Consider the following 20,476-nt stretch of genomic DNA (forward strand, 5'->3'; position numbering starts at 1 on the left):
ACTGCGCAGCGATCCCTCTTGCTGTTCTGGCTTCTGGGATTCAGAATATTCTTTTTCTTGTTTTCCTCCTCCAAAAACTAAGTGCGTCTTGTGGTCTGGTGCATCTTATAGAGCGAAAAATACAGTAAATATCCTTCCTTTACTTTGAGAATGCAACACATTCTTGCAATGCAATATGGCCATCTTTTAATTTCCTCAAAACAGCAGCGGATGCAAAAAAAAAATATGGCAAGCAAAATTTCCCAAACGAGTAAATAACAGAAGGCGCAGCGCTGCCTTCGTAGACTTACTTTCATGGATTTCTTCAGTTGTTTAGCATCAAACACTGCCGGAGGCGTTACAAGAGCCACCATTATACGCTCCAAATTGCCAGAGAGATCTCCCTTCAAAGCATCTTTCATATCCTTTTCAAAAAGAGAAAGAAACAGAGCTGTCAATGTTTCTCGCTGTCAAAAATCCTATCCAGGCTCCAAGGACGGTCTGCCCTTTACAACAGAGATAAACCGTCCACTGAATCTCTCTTTTAATTGTAGCTTCGTTCTCAGGGAGGACAAAAAACCGTGCCTGGGCAAGACCACTTCACACAGCACATTAAGCAGCCAAAATTTGTTTTAATTGTGGTTTTAAATCTGGGCTGCACGTGGTTTCATTCCATCACTGTTGCAAGCATGGCTTGTTTGTTTTGATGTCTTTCATTGCTTATGCAAATGTTTACATGCTGGGCTTTTAAGAATGTGCTTTGTTTTCAAGGTGCCCAGCAAATATTTACTGATGGGTGGCTATGTCAATTTAAAATAATGAGAGCAGCAAGAAAATAAACACGCATGGGAGGGTGCGCTAGGAATGACTGCTCCTCCATCCAAAAGATCCTTGCAGCTGGAAAACTAGGAGAAGGTTGTCTACATGGAAGAAAGAGGGGGGGGAGAATCCATCATGTGTCACCTACAGCCTGATGTGGTCCAGACATGCAAATTGATAATTAGATCTCTGCCTCATCCCGGACTGAAGAGACCTGACCTCCTTGTCAGGAGCTCAGCCAACCCTTGAGTAGGACCTTGGCAGAGACACATGCCCAATTGACATGTTCTCTCCCTCCTGGTCAATCGTTCGGGAGCTTCATTAGCTTTCTTCAGCCTGAACATCACAGCGACCGATGCCAACAGACACCGGCACACTTAGGGATCTGCAGAGTGTTCGCAGTTTGCGTAACAGACCTCAGCAACTCAGCATTTTGGCTAATCTACTTTATTTACATATAAACACACACACGGAGCACTGCAACATGGCTCCCTCTCTCTCCAGCATCAGACAGCAAAGGGGAAAAGACAAAAGACAAGAGTCCCACTTCACGGAACACAGTAAGACAAACATCCTGTCTCCGTCACTTCCCACTTTGTGGAGTCAAAACATATACCGTCATGTGATAGACAACAATCCCATGACTGCAATCATGGAGCAGGAATTCTAACACGCCTAACCTCCCAAGGATCCTCACTAATCCACCCTGACTGCTGATAGCATATGGCAAGCTTCCTCAACCTCAGCCCTCCAGATGTTTTTGGCCTACAACTCCCATGATCCCTAGCTAGCAGGACCAGTGGTCAGGGATGATGGGAATTGTAGTCTCAAAACATCTGGAGGGCCGAGGTTGAGGAAGCATATGGCTTCATAGTCCCCCACCCATGTGTCCTACATACATACCAGGCACAACACTTTAGCCCTACTTTCACCACCCTGTTTCTGCCCAGTCCTTAAAAAATTCAGGATGCTATAAACAGGCTGGATCTCAAGGTAGCTTTGCAAGAACAACTAATGTTAGTCTGAGATGACACCATCTGCAGCAAGCTTCATGGCCAAGTGGGGCATTTTGAAGGCTGGTCTCCTGCTTCTTATGTTTGATAAGAACATAAGAGGCGTGCTGGATCAGGCCAGGCATCTAGTCCAGAATCCTGCCTTACAGTGGCCAGCCTGTTGCTGACACCCTGCTGGGAGTAAGAGATTCCCGATGGCTTCGCTCACAAGGGTCATAGAAACTTGCAAGCCCACTCACCACGACAAAGTGATGATCTAGCAAGTGAGCGGTCATATTTAATGGCATCATCACAAGAGAACACCCCCCGCCCCTTATTCCTGATGGAGTCTTTTGCAGCCTAGAGATCATCTCCGAACCATACCTTTCCCGCAGCTGCCCTGTACTCCTTCGCAATCAGCTGCCGCTGAGCATTCGATCTTCCCGTGAGGATGTCAATCAGGGTTTTTTCGTCAGTACCTAAAATGCAAAACAGAACCGGTTAAAAAAAAATAAGTCTAAAAAGTGGTTCAACTCCCAGGCTAAAAAAATCAGAATAATCACATTCAAACAATGAGTTTAAATCCACTGCAATCTGCTACTCCCTACAACATATTTTATTGATTCGTTATTACATTTATAGCCTACCCTAAATGAGGTTGCATTTTAATGTTTTAATGTTGTATTTTAAACTTGTTTTTTAAGCTGTATTTCAATCAATTGTTTTATATTTGGTGTTAGCCGCCCTGAGCCCAGTCAGGGCTGGGGAGGGCGTGGTATAAATAAAAAATTATTATTATTATTAATTATTTATTATTATTATTATTATTATTATTATTATTATTATTATTATTATTATTATTATTATTATTATTATTATTATCTTTTCTCCATGGAGCTCAAAGTGGCATGCATACTGTAGGTTTCCTTCCTCTTTCATTTTAGCCTCACAAGAACCCAGTGAGGTAGGTTAGGCCAAGAGACTATGCCTGGCTCAGGGTCACCCAGCAAGTTTCAGGGTTGAGTTGAGGATCTGGTCTCCCAGGTCCTAGCCCAGGGGTCTGCAACCTTTAAGACAAAAAGAGCCACTTGCACCCGTTTCCAAAGAAAAAACAACTGGGAGCCGCAAAACTCATCATTATAAAAATAACTTTTTTGTCACTTTTTATTATTTCTTTGTTTGACCCCTCAGAATTACTCCTCCTCATAGAAATAAACGTTAAATTAACAAGTTACCTTTTTTTGTGTGTGTGTTCTTCACTCCCCTTCAAAACAGTGACCAGCGTACATGCCCCCTTTCAATGCAGTGACCAGAGTACATGCCCCTTACAATGTAGCGGGCGGGCGGGAAGGTGACATCGGGACGGTGCGTGACTAACTCACGCACCGCCCCATGCGACATCACAGCCAGTACAGCACCCGCCACAGTGGGGAGTGCCGGGGCGCACAATGCGCCTCCTCCCCTCACTAGTATCCGCCCCAGAGCCGCGGCAAAGGTGTAAAAGAGCCACATGCGGCTCTGGAGCCGCAGGTTGCAGACCCCTGTCCTAGTCCAACACTCTAACCACTACACCTCGCTTCCCTGTTCATGCCAGGAGTGTTGTAGAAATTGGCCTACTGCACACAGGTGAAGTTTGCCTTCTTTCTTCCACCCACTTTTGCTCTGGCCCCGCTCAGAAGCCATGTGGCCCTCGAAGGATTGCCCAGGAGGAAATGTGGCCCTCGGGCTCACAAAGGCTCCGTGTTCCTGCTTTATGCCCAACGAAAAAGAAAACCCTGGTCCTAATCATGTGCGCTACTCAGGACACCCAGTGAAGTTAACTCTTTATCCAAAGGAACAAAACAGCTGGAGTGAGGCTTGAGGGAGATGTGCAGAGATGGGGTGGCAGGATGAGGAGGAACTGGAAGGCCGGAGCGGGGACCCCCAGGAGGAAGATGAAGAGCTTCTGGATCCTTTAACTCCTGTCAGGGAGCATTGTGAACAGATTGAGAAATGTGTGAAAGCTCAGGAACGTTTAGAGGAATTCAATATTCTAAATATTTTTTTTATATATAGAAATATTTAGATATACTTTCCCCAAAAGACCGGAAGCGTGTCTATTAGGCTTAATAGGAACAGAAATTAAAATGGGAGATCAAAATTTGTTCATGTATGCTACAGCTGCCGCGAGAACCCTTCTGGCCCAAAGATGGAAAGTACAAGATATACCAACTATCCGGGAGTGGCAGGTGAAGTTGACAGAATATGGTCCAGGACCAGGAAGATCAAAGATACCAAAATAACTGGAGTAAATTTATTGAATATTTAAAGAACTGTAAAGAGGTCAAGACACTAACAGGATTGACATACTACAGTGGTGCCCCGCAAGACGAATGCCTCACAAGACGGAAAACTCACTAGACGAAAGAGTTTTCCGTTTTGGAGGTGCTTCGCAAAACGAATTTCCTATGGGCTTGCTTCGCAAGACGACAATGTCTTGCAAGTTCCTGCTGGTTTTTTCCCCCTTCCCCCCCTTTTTCTAAACCGCTAAGCCGCTTATCAGCTGATCCGATCAGCAAATAAGCCGCTAAAAGCCTCTAAAAGCCTCTAATAGCGCTAATAAGCGCTAATCCGCTAATCCTTCAATGGGCTTGCTTCGCAAGACGAAAAAAACCGCTAGACGAAGAGAATCACAGAACGGATTCTTTTCGTCTTGCGAGGCACCACTGTACCTCCAATGTATAATAGTACTAATATGAGAACGATGTGCGTGATGGAAAGGGGTTAAATATACCAGTTGTTGGGAGGGAGGGGGGTCGCGACTCGGCAGAGTCAAAGGGAATGTATGGTGTTATTACAATTTGTTGGAAAAGAATATGTAAGGAAAGCAATAAAAATTTACTTGAAAAAAATAAAAATAGAGGAATGCAATATTCAAACGTCATCTAAGTCCCATACAGAGAAGTGTACAGAGAACTCTTTGACTTCTTGCATGCTCATAAACCCTTCAGCAAATTGAAATAAATGTTAATATAAGCCTGTGTCCTCCTCATGCATAGCTGATGAAAACCCGAGTCTGTTCAGTTTGAATAAACCTGCAGCTCTGCACCTGTGATATGAAAGAGAATGCAACTACCTCTCTGGTAATTCTCAGAGAATTTAAGAGTTGCCAGCAGGATACATCTATGTTATGTAGGAGTTTTGCGGCTGCTTGACAAAGCGTTTCTGTAGACTTTGGATATTAAAGGTAAAGGTAAAGGTAAAGGTAAAGGTACCCCTGCCAGTACGGGCCAGTTGTGTCCGACTCTAGGGTTGTGCGCTCATCTCACTCTAGAGGCCGGGAGCCAGCGCTGTCCGCAGACACTTCCGGGTCACGTGGCCAGCGTGACGAATCTGCTCTGGCGAGCCAGCACCAGCACAGCACACGGAAACGCCGTTTACCTTCCCGTTATAAAGCGGTACCTATCTATCTACTTGCACTTTGACGTGCTTTCGAACTGCTAGGTGGGCAGGAGCTGGGACCGAAAGACGGGAGCTCACGCCGGTGCGGGGAAAGATATTTCCTGTCAAATGTGAAGGGGGAAAGAAACAAAACAGCTCAGGAGGCCAGGTCTAGTGAGCACAGCAACTCTTCCCAGTAGGTCTTGCTGCAATGAGTCAGTTGTGAGGACTGAAGGTTCCCACCGTCCCCGAGTTGCCTAATCTCCTCCTCCCTCAGGACCTTCCGGAGCAATCTGAGACTCTGTTGCTTTGTCTGCCTTTGCTCCGCTCTCTTCATCCCTCTTCTGGTTCTGGGAAACCAGTGGGGACGGGAGCTGGTCGCAGCAGGAGGGGGAGACACCCATGCCTCTTCACCAGCCAGACTCATCTCTGCCTCTTGGCTCCACCCCTCTTCAGCCTCCACTTCTACCTCTGAGTCTGGACTGCTCTCCACCACAGCCTCTTCCTGCTCACTAAGCCCTGTTACTGCTCCAGCTTCCGACACCTCCTCCTCCCAGTCTTCTCCCTCTTCCCCCATCTGACCACTCATCATCCTCTGGCTCTGAGGCATCTTCTCTTAGGGGTTCCCCAGCTGTTTCCTCCCACCATCCCTCTGCATTCAGCCATGACAGCTACCACAAGCCCCTCAATGGCACAATATGGCAACCCCTGCAGAATGTGCATTGGAAGAGCACCCACCAGTCCTTTTGTGATGCTCTATAGGCTGGAAGACTTTAAAAGATAAATCAACGAATTCACAGGGGAGAGTTCCGTCGATAGCTATTAGCTATCAGAAGCAGATCACAAAATAATGAATTTGGGTTTTCTGGAAGGGATAAGACCAGGACATGAGATTTAATTAATTTATGACTAATTACTGGCTGCAGAAATTCCAACTGGAGGGAGGGGGGAACTGAAGCTATCACTGAGTGGGAAATTAAGTGCGGAGCTTTAATTAAACGTGTCGTGTTAACTTATTGGATCAATGGCACAGAAGGGAAAAAGGGGAAACCGTGGGATAATGAATTGTTTAGATAACTTTGTTCTCATTCTTGTACAAGCAACCCTGATTTGGCTGGAATGAATGGAATTAAATTCAAGAACTGCGGATCATCATTTCTGCGGACCACAGGAGAGTTTTAATTGCTAAGTGGGCATGGAATAATTAGCTGTTCGTTTGCAACTGAGTCAAACTCACTGAAATCAATAGCCTCAAGTTTCATGTGCACCGATTTCAATGTGGGCCTGCTCTGAATATGACTAACACTGGGAAGGGCCATAGTTCAGTGGTAGAGCATCTGATCTGCATGTAGAAAGTACTGGGTTCAATCTCCAGGTAGGGCTGGCGGACAACCTTATCTAAAATCTCGAAGAGCTGCTGCCATCCAGTGTAGGCAACACTGAGTCTGATGCCCCAATGGTCAGACTCAGTATATGGCAACTTTCTTTGACTCACAGCTGTCCATGGAGGCGCAGGTCAATTCTGTGTCCAGGGCAGCTGTCTAGTTATCTCCCGCTTGGACTACTGCAACGTGCTCTACATGGGGCTACCTTTGAAGGTGACCCGGAAACCGCAACTAATCCAGAATGCAGCAGCTAGACTGGTGACTGGGAGCAGCCGCCAAGACCACATAACACCGGTCCTGAAAGACCTACATTGGCTCCCAGTATGCTTCCGAGCACAATTCAAAGTGTTGGTGCTGACCCTAAACAGCCTTGGCCCTGTGTACCTGAAGGAGCGTCTCTACCCCCATTGTTTAGTCCGGACACTGAGGTCCAGTGCCGAGGGCCTTCTGGTGGTTCCCTCACTGCGAGAAGCCAAGTTACAGAGAACCAGGCAGAGGACCTTCTTGGTGGTGGCGCCCATCCTGTGGAACACCCTCCCATCAAAGAAATAAACAACTACCTGACTTTTAGAAAACATCTAAAGGAAGCCCTGTTTGGGGAAGTTTTTAATGTTTGATGTTTTATCGTATTTTAAATATTTTGTTGGAAGCAGCCCAGCCAGATGGGTGGGGAATGAATGAATATATATATATATATATATATATATGCTTTCGTAGATTTTCACGGGCACAGGAATGCAGGCCCTGGTGTCCTCGGGTGTCTTCCCGTGTAAGAGTTGGGGTGTCTAGGCGACGTTTCGACGAGGTCTCACTCGTCATCTTCAGGCTGGTGCTTTCGGCTTCTTGAGCCAGAGCACAACTAAGTGCAGTACAGCCATCTTCTCAGAAAAACTTTTCACAAGCTCAAGAGGTCAAGACACGAAAGCTTTAGCAACTAATCCACACCTAATGACCCTCCTAAGTGGTACTCAGAATATCACTCAAGAAATCACTCAAGATATCCCTCAAGTAATTAAGGAACAAAAGAAGAAAAGGCACACTAACCTGGGAACTCCCTCTCTGCCCAGAACGTTGGAGGCTATACACCACACCCCCTCAACAGTATTTATAGGAACTCAAACACTGAGATCCTGCTCTGTTCTAGTAACTAGAAGCCGAAAGCACCAGCCTGAAGATGACGAGTGAGACCTCGTCGAAACGTCGCCTAGACACCCCAACTCTTACACGGGAAGACACCCGAAGACACCAAAACCTGCATATATATATATATATATATATATATATATATATATATATATAATGGAAGTTTACGATAATTTGCGTTTTAGTGTCATTTTGTTTCACAGACTATGCAAATAAATTGTCAGCTGTTATGACTAATGTTTGTGTACCTGATACGTATGTGTGTGTTTTAAAAATTAATAGCGCTGAAAGGGTTCTTGAAAGGTCATATGGCAAAAGTGAGGGGCAGGTGGGGCTCGTCAACCTGGGAAGTTATCCCATGTAGGAGAAGGAAAAGTCTGACACTAAATCTCTGCTGCCTTATGGGATATCTTCGAGAGAACAAAAATGTGAAAGAGTAAACCTACAGAAATCCATAAGACGGTTGGATGGCACCTTGCCAGTGTGGTGTAGTGGTTAAGAGCGGTGGACTCGTAATCTGGTGAACCGGGTTCGCTTCCCCACTCCTCCACATGCAGCTGCTGGGTGACCTTGGGCCAGTCACACTTCTCTGAAGTCTCTCAGCCTCACAGAGTGTTTGTTGTGGGCAAGGAAGGGAAGGGAGATTGTTAGCCGCTTTGAGACTCCTTAGGGTAGTGATAAAGCGGGATATCAAATCCAACCTCTTCCTTCTGGAAACTCCTGCAGTCAAGCTGGTGCCAAATATTTTGCTCTGTGTTCCTCCCATCAGCAGGGCCAAGAGGGGGTGGGTCTTGTCGTCTGGGCAGCCCAGGCCCTCCATCCACACTGCCTAAGCTTGCACACCAGAGAGGTCGCTTTGCTGCTGCTAATGCAATGGGTTGACTTCACGACCCTGGAGGAGCACTACATTTTCTCTTGAGACAGAGGGAGGCCAATGTCTGTTAACAGGTTTCCCAACAGATACAGAAAGTTTTTACTCCTGCTCGGGGGTGCAATTTGCATCAGGCTCTCCACATGAGTGGGTGGTGCTGTGGTCTAAACTGAGCCTAGAGCTTGCCGATCAGAAGGTCGGTGGTTCGAATCCCCGAGACGGGGTGAGTTCCCATTGCTCGGTCCCAGCTCTTGCCAACCTAGCAGTTCAAAAGCATGTCAAAGTGGAAGTAGATAAATAGGTACCGCTCTGGCGGGAAGGTAAACAGCGTTTCTTTGCGCTGCTCTGGTTCGCCAGAAGCGGCTTAGTCATGCTGGCCACATGACCTGGAAGCTGTACGCTGGCTCCCTTGGCCAATAAAGCGAGATGAGCGCCGCAACCCCAGAGTCAGCCACGACTGGACTTAACAGTCAGGGGTCCCTTTACCTTTACCTGCTCCACATGAGCTACATGAGGGTCAACTAGGGAGGCCCTCAGGCTGATCCTAAAATTAATCTGGGATTATCAGTGGTTGCTTTGCACAGTGTCCTGCGGGTGACTGCAGGCATCAAAGCCACAAGAGCTGGTGCAACACTAAGGCAACATGAAGCAGACTGAGCCAGATGCAGAAGATGGTGTTTATACAGAAATCCTAGGGTGAGGCAACATCTGACCAGATCTTCTGCCTGCCTGCCTGAAACAGAGAAGGACGCAGAGGACCGAGACCACTTACCTATTCCCCGAATTGCTTTCCGAATTGCTTCAGCATCTCTTGATGCATTAAAGCCAGGAGCATCCCGAATCGTTCCCCTAGTGCCAACCTAAAATAGGGAGAGCAGGGAGAAAGGAAGTGTCCATTATTATTATACCAAAAATGGAAAACCAGCGAGGTCCCAACTAAAGAAGAATGGCAACTTAAACTGATGGAATATGTGCAGCTTGTGGATCTAATATATAGAATAAGAGAACAAGAAGAACATACATTTAAAGAAGATTGGAAAATGTTTATCGAATATATGGGGGGAAATTGTGTACACTTGAAAACGTTGGCAGCATTAAGATAAATTCAACAGTGTAAATAAGTTTTGATGGATATAATAAAGGAGAACCATGGGGCAGGGTCCAGGATGCTGAGATTACTTCCACCAGACCTCCCCTTTCATGATGTAACCGTGATGTATGAGTGATGTAGTTTGGGGTGGGGTGTAAAATGGGGATTAGCAGCTAATAAAAGTTTGGGGGCTCTTTTGTTTGGGGCTTCCATCTTGTTACACCTTGTGGCAGGTGGGAGTCCTGTCGCGACAGTCTTCAGTAAAGACCAAGCCTACTGGCTGCTTCTTTTTCTCTGGTATTCCTGGCTGGTGTCCTTGTTTTTTTGTCCAAGGGAGCCCTCAGATTTCTCCGTTAACATTATCAAGACATTAGCTACTCTACACAGAGCTATAAAAGTACCTTAATATACAAGTTAAGACATTAAACATTAACATTTATAAGCTAAAATTATCACATAGCCACTGATATATTAAAAAATAAGGTTAATTAATACAATGTGCAATTATATTCGGAGTTTGGTGATAAAGATGGAATATAGCTTGATGTAGATAGGGTCAAATAAATTCATCTCCTTTACAGTTGGTGGCTACCTTGGCTACATAATTTGCTCTAATTTTCCTAGCGGCAGTTGCAAAAAGTGCTACCTGCCAGGTCACATACTTATCTGTGTCTGCGAGGAGATATAAAATCATGTCAGAGGTGTTCTGGCCAGGAGACCTTGTGATTATAGGTGCCAAAAATCTTTCTCTTGCTTCATTACATAAGGGGCAGCGCAAGATATAATGCATAAGTTCCTCTCCTTCAGAACATCCCCTAATGCAGACACGTTTGTTTGTTGATATGCCTCTGTGTCTCCCATCTCTATAAGCAGAGTTTATTGTATTTAATCATGACTCTGTAAAAGCTTTCCGAAGTTGCACAAAAGTCAATTCATTAAAATAAGATGTATGTTCATAAGCCTCTCTAAGTTTAAAATATAATGGGGCAGCAAACAAATCAAAGTCCTGGCCTTTTGCTTATAAGATCTGATCTAACCAGAGGAGGCCAGAGGAAATTCACTTGGGTGTGGATAAGGGAAAACGAACACACACACACACACACACACACACACACACACACACCCAAACCCCAGGAGCTTATGAGCTCAGCCATTCAGGAATGTTGACTTAGTTCATCCACTGGAAATGAAGAAATAAAAGCAAAGCAGTTTTCCTGATGTCAAAATCCTGCCTGCGTGGGGCTCTGAACATGCTCAAATTCAGCCACAGTCAAGAACAATGAAAGGCACATGCAGCTCGCACATTCCTGAGATTGCTGGTGCAGCAGTGTGCACTGTGCATGCTAGGCTGAGAGGAAGAGCTGGAAATGTGCAAAGAGAAAGCCAATCCTTCACATCGTGGAGACAAAGTGCGGTTGAAGCCAGGTAGACAGTGAGTCAGGGAAGTCTTGCATGTGGGCATTACTCTGCTTTGTACACAAGCTTTGTACACATTTGCTGGCTCCAGGATGTTTGCTGAAGTGGAGACATGAGCTGCCGTCTCCATCTTCTGCTTCCTTCCTGTTTCTGTAACGGACTAAACTGCCTGTGGCTCTTCAGTTCCCGCAGAGCAGCCTTCTCCTACTTGGTGCCTGCTAGCAGGGGCTGATGGGAGTTGTAGTCCAAAGCTGCAGGGAGCACACCTGTTTGAGGGACCCTGCTGTGATAACCTTGACAGAACCACAACCTCGTTGTATCTAAAGTGTGTGGATGTCGTAGCCACATTCCCAACATATTTGGAAATCCTTCCGTGGATTACAAAATTTTTGCAGACATTTTGGCAAAAAGATTTAAAAGAGTTTTGATGGAGAAGATTCATAAAGACCAAGCAGGCTTTCTCCCTAAAAGACACCTAGCGGACAATGTAAGGAATGTAATAGACATTTTGGAAAAGCTGGAGGTGAATATAAACACTAAAGCAGTATTGATCTTTGTGGACGCGGAGAAAGCCTTTGATAATATCTCTTGGAGTTTTATGAGGAAGAATCTTCATGGGATGGGGGTAGGCCAGGGTTTTGAGAATGGTATGGCTGCAATATATTCCGAACAAAAAGCTAAGCTGATTGTAAATAATGTTGTGACTGAGGAACTTAAGATAGAAAAAGGAACTCGGCAGGGGTGCCCAATTTCCCCATTACTTTTCATTTCGGTTCTGGAGGTGTTGCTGAATATGATAAGAAATGACCAGCAGGTCAAAGGTGTGCAGGTCGGAGCTAAACACTACAAGTTAAGAGCGTATGCAGATGACCTAGTATTGACTTTGCAAGAGCCAAACACTAGTACGAAAAGGGTTTTAGAAATAATTCAACAATTTGGCCAGGTGGCTGGATTTAAGTTGAATAAGCAAAAAACTAAAGTCTTAGGGAAAAACCTAACAGATATGGAAAAGGAGAAGTTTCAGGAGGAAACAGGTTTGACAGTGGTTAAGAAAGTCAAATACCTAGGGGTTTATTTAACACCTAAGAATGTTAATTTGTATAAGGACAATTATGAAAAATGTTGGTCAGAGATTAAAAAAGATCTGGAAATATGGTCAAATTTGAAACTGTCAATGTTAGGCCGAATTGCAGTAATTAAAATGAATGTATTGCCTAGAATGTTATTTTTGTTTCAGACCTTGCAGATTCTTGATAAGATGGAATGTTTTAAGAGGTGGCACAAAGACATTTCGAAATTTGTCTGGCAGGGCAAAAAGCCCCGAATTAAATTCAAAATACTGACTGACGCTAAAGAAAGAGGGGGTTTTGCCCTGCCGGACCTAAAATTGTACTATGAGGCAGCAGCGTTTTGCTGGCTGAAAGAATGGATGCTCCTCGAGAATACAGACATTTTGGATCTGGAAGGCTTCAATAATGCTTTTGGTTGGCATGCATATCTTTGGTATGACAAGGTTAACAGTACCTTTAAAAATCACATTGTTAGAAAAGCATTATTTAATGTCTGGATAAGATACAAAGACTTATTGGAAAATAAAACCCCTAGATGGGTGTCACCAGTGGAGGCTAAAGCAGTGAAGAAACTCAATATGGAGGTCGGATGGCCGAAGTATTGGGAAATTTTAGAACAGGATGGAGACAAGGTTAAACTACAAAGTCAGGAGAAATTGAAGCACAAAGTAGAAAATTGGTTTCAATATCGCCAAATAATGGAAATTTTTAAACAGGATAGGAAAATCGGTTTCCAAGTGGAGAAATCAAAACTAGAGACCGAATTGCTAGAACCCAATACTAAGAATCTATCTAGAATGTATAACTTGCTGTTGAAATGGAACACACAGGATGAAACAGTTAAATCTGCTATGATTAAGTGGGCGCAGGATGTTGGACACAACATTATGTCAGATGACTGGGAATGGTTATGGAACACCGGTATCAAATTTACGGCATGTAATGCCTTAAAGGAAAACATTATGAAAATGGTATACAGGTGGTACATGACCCCAGTCAAGCTGGCAAAAATCTATCATTTGCCCGATAATAAATGTTGGAAATGTAAAGAGACTGAAGGTACTTTTTACCACCTTTGGTGGACATGCCCGAAGATAAAGGCCTTCTGGGAAATGATCTATAATGAAATGAAAAAGGTACTTAAATGTACATTTTCCAAAAAACCAGAGGCCTTTCTCTTGGGCATTGTCGGCCAATTGGTGACAAAGAAAGATAGAAATTTCTTTATGTATGCCACAACAGCAGCAAGAATACTCATCGCAAAGTATTGGAAGACACAAGATTTACCTACTCTGGAAGAATGGCAGATGAAAGTGATGGACTATATGACACTGGCTGAGATGACAGGCAGAATCCGTGACCAACGTAAAGAGATGGTGGAAGAAGAATGGAAAAAATTTAAGAGCTACCTTAAGGACTACTACAAACTCAACGAATGTTAAAATGTTGTGGTTGCTAGAAGTAACAGGGTACAGGGATACAAGGTTAGATAATAAAGGAGGACTAAGATGACAGAGATTAGAAAGTAACAACTGGGAGTTGCTAGTTTAAATATGGACACTGGGATGCAGAGAGGGGGGGTATGGGGAAGTCCAAGAAAAGAGGTTTATGAAAATATCTTTGAAAGTATTTTGTATGTTTGTTTTGTTTTGTGTTTGTTTGTTCTTTTTAAAAAATGCTGTAAAACCAATAAAAATTTATTAAAAAAAAAAAAAAATATTTGGAAATCCTTCCACAAAAACTGGCCAGGCCAGTTTTTCAGGTCACGTTCCAGCCCTATCACCTCAGCAGGGCCCACATTGCTGCCACCAGCCCAAGACCCCCATACTGGGCTTGGCAACCCCCTGTTTTAATTTTCCACAGTGCCCCAGAGTGCTGCCACGTTGGGCATTCTGGAACATTCTGGGAAATTAAAATGGCGGCTCATTGCTGGAGGAGACTCTTGAGAGTCCCATGGACTGCAAGAAGATCAGACCTATCCATTCTGAAGGAAATCAGCCCTCAATGCTCACTGGAAGGACAGATCCTGAAGCTGAGGCGCCAATACTTTGGCCACCTCATGAGAAGAGAAGACTCCCTGGAAAAGACCCTGATGTTGGGAAAGATGGAGGGCACAAGGAGAAGGGGACGACAGAGGATGAGATGGTTGGACAGGGTTCTCAAAGCTACTAACATGAGTTTGCCTGGCGTGCTCTGGTCCATGGGGTCACGAAGAGTCAGACACAACTAAACGACTAAACAACAACCACAAAATGGCGGCTCATAGTCGTGGGATGTTGCTCTCAGGTAAAGACACCAAGAGAGGGCACCTCAATGTTACCAGAGAGTGACTCTCCTCAAACCTAGAGGCAGTTCCTGAACCTGATTTTTATGTCACCCTGGGAGCTACTTCTCGAATTTCTTCCATGGCGATATTTTGCCCAGAGAGAGAACTCGGATTTGGGAAACATTTGCTACAAAGCCAAGGCTCTTGCTAGCATTGAGGAACAAGGCCCATCTTTCATAGCTTATTCTCTTCTCCCTAAAAGAAAAGTGACAGCTTTGGAGCTACAAGATTAAATGTGGGGTTTCCCCCCCCCTCCACCTCTGGGATGAGGAGTGACCCATTTGCAAGATAACGTAGGACTCCTGCTAAGGAAAGTGGAATAAATTTCCGGAAAAATGAATGAATGAGCGAGCAAATGAATGAATAGTAGTGCAATCATCGCATTAGAGAAACCTTAACAGTTTAACCACATGAGTCTGAATCCATCTATCAGTTAATTACCCTTGACTGAGAGGTTTGTTACAAATTCTGCAAAGAAAGGAAGTGGAGCAAAAATTTTCATTATCAGCAAGATGATATTCTGAGGAGGCTGGGGGAATGGAGACCTTAGAAAGGACTACTGCTCAATGATAGAACACATGCTTTTTATGCAGGAGGTATTAACTGAGTCACGTTCATTAATTTCAATGGGTCTAACTCTGAGTAAAAGTTAGTTGAATACCACACCTGTCTGAAAATACGCCCTGTCTGAAACTAGAGAGGTGCTGCCACTCAGTGTGAACATTACTGAGATAGAAAGACTAATGGATCTGACTTTGGTGCAAGGCAGCTCCCAATGTTTCAGAATTTGCTTTTAGATGATGCCCTTCTCAGAATAGGCTGGCTGGCCGGCTGGGATACTACCAGACTTTAAGCAAAGCTGTGATCTCCATACTAAACAAATGATTTCATTATCCGGCAATAGTTTTTCAAAATGGCAGAAGTGTGTCATGCAAAGGACTCAGACTTTCTCTGTTTTTTCTCTCTAAAGTTCAGTCTCCAAGCAAACAGAGATGATCCCAAATGCACAAGAGTAAGGTATGCAGACGACATGATTTTACTCACCCAAACAGAAGCCATTATGATCTTCTCTCAGAATGACTCTGGAAGAATAACCAGATGTTAACAGAATGCAACGCGGGGCATGTTATTATAAAATACACTAACACAAGAAAAAATGTATGTTCTTGTAAAGACTCATCTTTTCCACCGGGCTTTCTCTGACTCCTATGATCAGACCTGGATTAATGTGTATCAAACTCCTGAATCTGTTTTATTTGCTTTTACTTGTTTTTATACAGTTGGGTATTTTTAGGGTCTATTTTTAATTTAATGAACATTGTTTTTATATTGCACATAGTGAGCACTACTTAAGAGGTTTTTGAAATATTAAAGGGCTTTAAAATGCTATAAAATAAAATGAAGACAATTAGCAGTCCATTCTTTCCAATACATTCCTGTGGCAATTCTCCTGATGTTGCTGCTGAGGGTATCCAAACCCCGTTCTGTACCTTTTAAGATTCACAATAACTCTACATCTATAAATCTATAGTGAGGCCTGCACACACACTGTGGAACTGGCAACAAAAACCAGCTCCCTCTGACTGTTGCGGTCAGTTAGCTATGTCTTCCTGCACTCTGTTCCACCACAACTGTTTTAGGCACCATTTTGCCTGAATGAAGCAAACCATTGTTTGTTTCCAAACCATAGTATCCCGTCTTGATTTGAAAAGAGAACTACAGCTTGTACAAGCCACAGTTTGCTACATTTCGACAGAACATCAACAACCCTCCCAACTGCTGTTTCAAGTTTGCAAAGTCTCCATTCCCATACATTCCCACTCCTCAATAAAAACAGGCTTCTGAATAGCTCACCATTCTGGCCTGAGTCACTGGCCACAGGGAATGAATAGCAGAGGGAATACACTGTATATCTAACATCCTCCCACCCATGGTTTATTTTATTTTTTTTACCCAGAGAACTTTGGAAACTGTCCAAGCTCAAATACGCAACACAGGAAAAGGCGTATTGACTCAGATCCTTAAAGAGGGATGTTCGTTTGCCACAAGCACACAGGGCTTAAAGCATAAAGTTAGCTCAGTGTTTTGCTTGGGAGAAATTTGCCCCACCCAACCTGAAGTTATGGAAACAAGGGTTGCAGAGGAGTAAAAGCAGTTAGAGAACTTTCCTCTGCTTCTCAAAACCAGGCTTAGTGAAGGAAGGACACACCAGGGACAATGAGGGAAAAGCCATCTCTTCAAATGTGGGTCTTCCCCAGTATCATATAAAGCACAGGTGGAGTTCTGGCTTAGATAACAAATGGGGTATGCATGCAAGGCATACACCTCTCCAAGCAGGGCTCACTTCAGCACCTGATAAAATACAGTGGTACCTCAGGTTAAGTACTTAATTTGTTCCAGAGGTCCGTTCTTAACTCGAAACTGTTCTTAACCTGAAGCACCACTTTCGCTAATGGGGCCTCCTGCTGCTGCCGTGCCGCCGGAGCCCGATTTCTGTTCTTATCCTGAAGCAAAGTTCTTAACCTGAAGCACTATTTCTAGGTTAGCGGAGTGTGCAACCTGAAGCGTATGTAACCTGAGGTATCACTGTATGCTGCTTTGAGGCGGACTCTAGGCAGTTCCAGATTACTGTTATTTTTTTAAAGTGATTCAGTCACATGCCAACAAATTAAGGTTGCACACAATCAAAGGCACTACTGATCAACAAATCTGCTTTAAAAAAAATTGAAAAGGAAAGTAGCAATGCAATTTACTAGAAAATATGGGATAGCCATTGCTTCACACAGTGCTGTCTAACCTTCCCACAAACAGATCAGAATTAAAGGTGTCTAACCAGCCCAGACAAGGGACGCGGGTGGCGCTGTGGGTTAAACCACAGAGCCTAGGACTTGCCTATCAGAAGGTCGGCAGTTTGAATCCCCACGATGGGGTGAGCTCCCGTTGCTCAGTCCCTGCTCCTGCCAACCTAGCAGTTTGAAATCATGTCAAAGTGCAAGTAGATCAATAGGTACCACTCCAGAGGGAAGGTAAACAGCGCTTTCATGCGCTGCTCTGGTTCGCCAGAAGTGGCTTAGTCATGCTGGCCACATGACCCGGAAGCTGTATGCCGGCTCCCTCGGCCAATAAAGCGAGATGAGCATCGCAACCCCAGGGTCGGCCATGACTGGACCTAATGGTCAGAGGTCCCTTTACCTTTAACCAGCCCAGACACCTTGTGCAAACGACTCAGGAGGAGTGAAAATCAAGAGAATCATAGAATTGTAAAACTGGAAGGGACCCTAAGGATCATCTAGTCCAACCCCCTGAAATGCAGGAATATGTAACTGTCTCATATGGGGATTGAACCTGCAACCTTGGCACTATGCTCTGACCGATTGAGCCAGCCACCTCTTAGCATACAGGTCATCTAAAAGCGACCTGTGGAGGTAAGCAGGGCAATGATGTTTCAGCAGCCCTTCTTTTCTTCCTGCACTGAAGCACAGACAGTGTAGATGTCGACTCAAGCTGGCTTCAGACTGTCATAGGGTTATTAAGAGTTTATCAGCCTTCACTATCTCTCAGGGCTCATACAGATTGTTGGTTTTTCAAGAGACCAAGGTGTAATGGGCAGTCATATAGCAGGTTTCCCAGAGAGTTTACCAAGTGTTGATCAACACAGTCTCTATACAAACTTAGAGCATATTAGCAGGGAAAGTTGGGATTACTCCGCCCATACAGAATTCCATCTGTCACAACACACTCTCTCCAAAAGCGGCTCGCTGAAAGAAAGCGTGATTAAGACTGCCACCATCACACTTTTAACCACGGCATCATATTATATACCAAGATATCCTGCCAAGGTTTCATTAATGTAGGGTTGCCATATTTCAAAAAGTGAAAATCTGGACACAAAAGTTGTAAAGCCTTTTTTGGCAAAGTTGCTGAGGTTTTTTTCCTTCTGCATAATCTCAAAAAAGTAGTTTTTGAGCTATTTTAAAGGAAATTCACCAAAATATGCACTTCCAACATAGATTGCCATATGTCCAGATTTTCCCAGACATGTCAGTGACTTCCACCCAAACAACTGTTTTCAACAGCCAAATCCCAGCTATGTCCAGGAAATTCTGGACGTGTGACAGCCCCAATTAATGTCTATTATAGATAACAGCCACAGATAGACCGATGCTCCATGAACTTCTCTAATCCTTAAACCAAATCAAGTGTCCAGATTTTTTTACATGGTATAGTCCTCTCAGGACCACCCTGCTCCAAACTGCAGCTGTGTGCAATTGTGTGTGTTATATATTATGAAGCTCCACCACATTCCCTGCACACGGAAAGCTTCTCCCTCAAATGCTTGCTTTCCATGAACTGAGAGGCCTTTGATCCAAGCCAGATCACAAGTATGCAGTTCCACTCAGCTTTACCTTGAAGCATTACAGGAGTGCTGCTAACATGTGAAAGAGCTTCATTCACCCATGATTCCATCCCTATGAGTCATCATGCCCTTTCCCTGCACATTAGCAACACACAATAGGAAATATATCCTGCACCTCAGAGAGTTTCAAGAAAGCTCTAACAAAAATGGGCGTGGGGAGGGAGAGGAATCCCAAACCCATGTTGGGCAATATCTATATTAGGACTGAGCCTGTTGTATCAAACCAGGCCAGAGATGGAAACCCATCGGAAGTCCTAAGCCAGGCTTGTCGGAATGGCAGGTCGGAGTTTCTCCCGCTGCACCCCTGAAGATTCCCAAGGCAACAGGAGTGTCAACTTGGCCTCGCGACCGTGGATGCCTGGAGCCGTGGGTGCCATGGCCGTGGCACGGAATTTTGTGGGTGCTCGGCTTGGGCATCCAGGGCCCCAGGGAACTCACACCTATGTTCCCCATCGAACGTTGCCTGGCATAGGCGCCGGGGCCCTGGGTGCCCGAGCACCCACAAAATTCAGGAGCTGGCACTCCTGATGGGGCAAAACTGCTGCCCCAAGCGCGCAGCGCGCACCGTTTCCAATAATCCCAGGAAGAAGCCGCGACGGCGCGCCAAGAAGGCGCGGCCGGGGCGCCTCGGGGAACGGCACCGGGCGAAGCGCGAGAGGTGCGGCACGAAAGCGCGCACCCGCCCGCCTCAATGGGGTCCCCCCGGCGCCCGAGAGGTGGAGTAGAAAGTCAGGCGTCCTTTGCTCTCGGTGACTTACCCGTCAGCAACAGCCAGACGCGCCCCAGGAGCCGCGAGTTTGCAAAGGGAAAAAGCGCCCCGGGAGTGTAGCTGCTGCCAAGGGAAAGTTGCGCTCCGCCCTCGCTCGGCCCCACCTGCTGGGCCACGACGCCGGGGATGGAGGCAGGGCTCCCAGCCGGCCCATCCCAGCTCGCTGCCGGGTTATTTCTCGTCACTCTTGGTCTCGCTGGAACCCCGGAAGAGCCGGGAGGCTCGAACTGCGGCGACGCTCCTGCGCTTTGCTAAGAGTTGTGAGGCAGGCAGGCATCCCACAGGCAAAGCGCTCCGCTTTAGCACGACGTCTCTCAGCCTTTCTCTGGGCTGCATGGCTGCTGTATTAGCATCCCATGTATTTGCTCAGTGCGCGGGCGCTTGGCCAAAAAGGAAAGGGGCGCCAAAGCCAAGGGGAATTAAAAAGTAAAGGGCCTTTTTACGCAGCTGCAGAGTTGTTTTTCCATTCAGTGAGGAAAGTGATAGGGGAACGCGATGGAAAGCGTGGTATGGCAATTGCTTGACACCACGTCGTCTAATCTCCCCCTAAACAAAGCTGAATGCTCCATAGTACCGCAAAGTTTGTGCAAACGTATAGGGTTCAACAAATGGGTCGTCTGGAAGAGACCTGCGGACTGCAGGCTACTTTCCAGCCATGCAACATGCTAGAGGTGTCTTAACTCCTCACCACCCAGCCACACAAGAGAAATTATCAAAGTTAGAAGATATTTGCAGGCAGGAAAAGATAGCATGGAGCAGGGCTGAAGAGAGGGGAGGCC

At 45.3% G+C, this 20,476-nt stretch overlaps 1 protein-coding gene across 1 annotated transcript in view; it reads right to left on the minus strand.

Annotated features, from left to right (window-relative positions):
• The window catches only part of ANXA3 (annexin A3), a 38,360-nt gene extending 18,543 nt beyond the window's left edge, over positions 1 to 19,817 (minus strand). Inside the window, exons 1-5 of the mRNA XM_081207320.1 lie at positions 19,687 to 19,817; positions 15,556 to 15,593; positions 9,382 to 9,469; positions 2,175 to 2,269; positions 291 to 404 (exon numbers count right to left, since the gene is read on the minus strand). Coding sequence (XP_081063446.1) covers positions 291 to 404; positions 2,175 to 2,269; positions 9,382 to 9,469; positions 15,556 to 15,570 — 312 coding nt within the window. The 5' untranslated portion in view covers positions 15,571 to 15,593; positions 19,687 to 19,817. The remainder of the gene's footprint in view (positions 1 to 290; positions 405 to 2,174; positions 2,270 to 9,381; positions 9,470 to 15,555; positions 15,594 to 19,686) is intronic.
• Positions 19,818 to 20,476: the final 659 nt, after the last annotated feature.

The sequence above is a fragment of the Podarcis bocagei genome (genome assembly GCF_964188305.1).
Source record: "Podarcis bocagei genome assembly, chromosome: 9".
NCBI lineage: Eukaryota > Metazoa > Chordata > Lepidosauria > Squamata > Lacertidae > Podarcis > Podarcis bocagei.